Raw genomic sequence first — 4527 nt, 5'->3', positions numbered from 1 at the left:
AAATTCGAGCTTGTTGGTTGATCAAGAATTGGCTGTTATCTCTAGAAGTTATCTCTTTCATAGGTTTTATTGCTATTTCAATTTTTTAAATGTTTGTTTGTAGGTGACTAAACTGTCCATGAGAATAAAAGAGATGAGCAAAAATTCACAAAGAATGGACGTTATGAAAGAGTTGGAGGATCGAGTTGCAAAATACTTCAATCAGACAAATTGCTTAGTTTTTTCTAAACACTATCTTGAGTGGCGAATTAATGCGGTAAGTGGATTTTTGATAACCCAAATGGAAAAACTTCCTTTCAGATTTCACCTTACCACTGTGTTTTTAAAACATAAATATAGGTATGAGCATGACTGTATGATGAAAATGTTTGTATTCCAAGCATGTGGTTTTGGGTTCAGTCCCACTGCACAGCACTTGGAAAAGTGTTTTCTACTAGAGTTTCATGTTTTTAAAGCAGATAAATATAGGAATGGATGTGGTTATATAGTTATGAGGTTTTGCTTTCCAACCATGTGGTTTTGGGTTTAATCCCACTGCATTGCACCATGGTTAAGTGCCTTGTATTATAGCTCCAAGCTGACCAGCCTTGTGAAAGGATTTAGTAGGTGAAAACCATGCAGCTGGGAAGCAAACTCCTCCATCACATAACATAATAAAGAGATCATATGTAAAGAATACAAATTTTTCCTGAACAATGTATTGTACCTTCTCCTGCAGTTCCTGTTGTCCATTTATTCAAGTTTGGTTTTATTTTTGAGGTTCTTTCTAGGTATTGGAATGGGAAATCAAAAGGAACTTGTCTTTGGCATTTTTATCAGTGTTTGTCATCACGTTCATGATGATAATGAACTGGAAGACATCATTATTGGTGGTCATTGGTGTTATTTTCACTTTGGTAAGTTGCATCCAGTTTAGCAGCAGTATTCATGATGTGTGTGTGTGTGTAAGAACATGTATATTATCAAGTTTGTTTTAGCCATCGTGGCTAATTCTTTGTTGAAGAACTGGTGGTTGTATATGCATCCATATACACACACATACGTGTGTGTGTGTGAGTAGGTATGTGTGTGTGTGTGTGTGAATATCAAACAATGAAAACGAGTGTTCACTGCCACATTGGTGGATAAAGATTTTTTATGTGTGTATTAAGGCTACCATTGGTTTCATATTAAAAAGATATCTCAAACAATTCTTCAAGCTGATCACATAGAAAAATTAGTGTTCTTCTCCAGAGACATGAAACCAATGGTAGCCTTAATACACAAATATATATATTTATGTATGTAATAATGATAATTTCTCAAGTAACCAGAAAATGGATTTGGTATCAATCTTTATTTTGTACAACGGTTGTCTTGACCCATCCTGCTAATGTCCCTTATGGATGGGACTCCATTCAACATCCATTTTTTTTTTTTTTTTTTGTTATTTACCTATATTTACAAACGTTTGCAATTCTTATAGAAAGATAGTAGTAATTGAAAATTGTAGCAATGTTTCATTCCCTAACCAGATGAGCATATAACAACATGACAGCCAGGGGCTTTAGCAAGACACAACTTTATGTATGGACAAGGCCAGATTAAGACCCATAGAGGCCCTGACCACTTAGATTTTGGTACCCCTATCATCATCATCATCGTCGTCGTTTAACGTCCGCTTTCCATACTAGCATGGGTTGGACGATTTGATCGAGGACTGGTGAACCAGATGGCTACACCAGGCTCCAATCTGATTTGGCAGAGTTTCTACAGCTAAACAACAATAAACCATAAAATAAAATTTTTATTGTTCAAAGTGAAACAAACTAAGAGTGAGATGGAAAACAATGTTTATTTTGATACACTTTCACTTAATGAATGCATATTTGAAAAGTTTTCTCCTACTTTTTCCAACATGATGAGATGACTGGGAAAAAAAAGGGGTTGAATGAAAGGGAAATAATAATGGTGATCCCAATGAACTAAGGTGCACAAGCGTGTGTGTGTATGTATGAATGGGGGCGAGTAAGTCTGTCTGTGTATGCATGTGTAATGTGTGTTCAGCAGTTGATGTGTGCTTTTTCAAGTGGTGTGTCTACATGTGCATGTGTGTGTGTGTGTGTGTGTGTGTGACCCAATAGTGTGCATGTGTGTAGTGTAATGTTTGTGGGTAAAAGTTATCTTTGTTTATGTGTGTTGCGTGTGTATGTATATATTGTCTGTGTTAAGGTATTATATGCTTGTGTGGGTGTGGGAGTGTGCATAATGATATGTGTACTGAGTTAAACATATATATTTATGTATGACATAGGGAACTATTAATCCAGACATGTTTTCTTTCCTCGTTCCTTTCTGTCGAAGAGCATAGGCTTGAAACATCAAAGAATTTTCCATTTTTCTTGAGCATCAAACTAATACAATTTGTTTGTTCTTCCCTCACCTGTCTCTGTCTTTTTTCTTTGTACATTTATTTGAATCACACACACACACACACACACACACACACAAGTAGATACATACACATACATAAATATGTAATATGTGTAAATATGTAATATGTGTAACGTTATTTCTCTCCTATTTCAGGTGGACATTAGTGGATCACTGAACTTCTGGGGTCTCTACATTGACACAACATCCTGTGTCATTGTAACCATTTCTGTTGGTCTGGTGGTTGACTACTCTGTCCATATTGGTTTTACTTACATGACAATGAAGGGAAAAAATAATGGTTAGTCATCTTCTTTCTTGGTGCCTCTTTTTCTATCCTGATAACCACACCACCCAACTAGTACTAAATATTATTATTAGTAGTATAACAACAATGGTAGCAAGCTGGCAGAATCATTAGCATGCCGGGCAAAATGCTTTGCAGTATTTTGTCCATCTTCATGATCTGACTTCAGATATCGCCAAGGTCAACTTTGCCTTTCATCCTTTCAGATTTGATAAAATAAATACCAGTTGAGCCCTGGGGTTTATGCAATCGATTTATCCCTTCCCCTGAAATTGCTGGCCTTGTGCCAAAATTTGAAACCATTATTAATTAGTATGACAATAATAATAATAGTAGTCCTTTCTACTGTAGACACAAGGCCTGAAATTTGTGGGGAGGAAAGTAGTCGATTACATTAACCCTAGTGTTTCACTGGTACTTAATTTATTAACCCCTGAAAGGATGAAAGACAAAATCAACCTCGGCAGAATTTGAACTCAAAATGTAAAGATGGATGAAATGAGGCTAAGTATTTTGCACAACTTGCTAACAATTCTGCCAGCTCGCCACCTTAGATAATAATAAAATAGTAATCATAATGATGGTTTCAAATTTTGCCACAAGGGCAGAAATTTTGGGGAAGGGAATGAGTTGAATACATCAACCCCAGTGTTTGACTGGTACTTATTTTATCAACCCTAGTGTTTCACTGGTACTTATTTTATCGACCCCGAATGGATGAAAGGCAGAGTCAGCCTTGGCAGAATTTGAACTCAGAATACAGCTGCAGACGAAATACCGCTAAGCATTTTGTCCGGTGTGCTAACGAGTCTGCCAGCTCATCACCTTAATAATAATAATAATAATAATAATAATAATAATAATATCACTACTATTAACAACTACTCTCAATTGAACTACCATTAACATCACTACTCTATCACCACCACCACCACCACCACCACCACTTATACTATTATTATTTATTAGTTCCACCGAGGTCGACTTTGCCTTTCATCCTTTCAGGGTTGATAAATTAAGTACCAGTTGCGTACTAGGGGTGATATAATCAACTGGCCCCACCTACCCCAAAATTTCGGGCTTTGTGCCTTGAGTAGAAAAGATTATTATTTATTAGTATGATGATGATGATAATAATAATAATAATAATAATAATCCTTTCTACTATAGGCACAAGGCCTGAAATTTTGATTGACCTCAGTATGTAACTGGTACTTATTTTATCAACCCTGAAAGGTCAACCTCAGTGGAATTTGAACTCAGAATGTAGTGACGGGTGAAATACCGCTAAGCGCTTCATCCGGCATGCTAATGTTTCTGCCAGCTCACCACCTTAATAATAATAATAATAATAATAATAATAATAATAATAATAACTAGCTGGACCTGTGAAAAATTCATGGAAAGCACAAAAAATGTAAGCATCTGTAAACAGTGTACTGGTGCCTTGAGAAATGTTTGCATATTATGACTGTCTGCCTTTACGTTCTGAGTTCGAATTCTGCTGAGGTCAACTTTACTCTGCCAGCTCACACTTCAATAATAATAATAATAATGATGATAACAATAATAATGCTGCCACCACTACTAACTACTACCTTTAGTTCAACCACCATCAGCATCACTATTCCCATCACCACTACCACCGCTTCTATTATAAGTGTCTTTCATTCATTTTCTATTTCCACTACCACCAACATCAGCATCACTTGCAGCAGATAACATTATTCTTGCTTTTTTTTTTTTTTTTTTACAGATCGAATGATTATAACCATGAAAGAAATAGGCCCCCCTGTATTCCATGGTGG

General features: G+C 36.1%; 1 protein-coding gene across 1 annotated transcript in view; it reads left to right on the top strand.

The window, feature by feature from the left end:
- The window catches only part of LOC106877256 (patched domain-containing protein 3-like), a 47870-nt gene that overhangs the window by 37324 nt on the left and 6019 nt on the right, over positions 1 to 4527 (top strand). Inside the window, 4 exon segments of the mRNA XM_052975938.1 lie at positions 104 to 256; positions 771 to 896; positions 2569 to 2713; positions 4476 to 4527. The exon segment at positions 4476 to 4527 is cut by the window's right edge and continues 4 nt beyond it. Of these exon segments, the coding sequence (XP_052831898.1) occupies positions 104 to 256; positions 771 to 896; positions 2569 to 2713; positions 4476 to 4527 (476 nt within the window).

This window comes from Octopus bimaculoides, chromosome 23 (assembly GCF_001194135.2).
Source record: "Octopus bimaculoides isolate UCB-OBI-ISO-001 chromosome 23, ASM119413v2, whole genome shotgun sequence".
In the NCBI taxonomy this organism is placed as follows: domain Eukaryota; kingdom Metazoa; phylum Mollusca; class Cephalopoda; order Octopoda; family Octopodidae; genus Octopus; species Octopus bimaculoides.
This window is presented reverse-complemented; position numbering and strand designations above follow the sequence as displayed.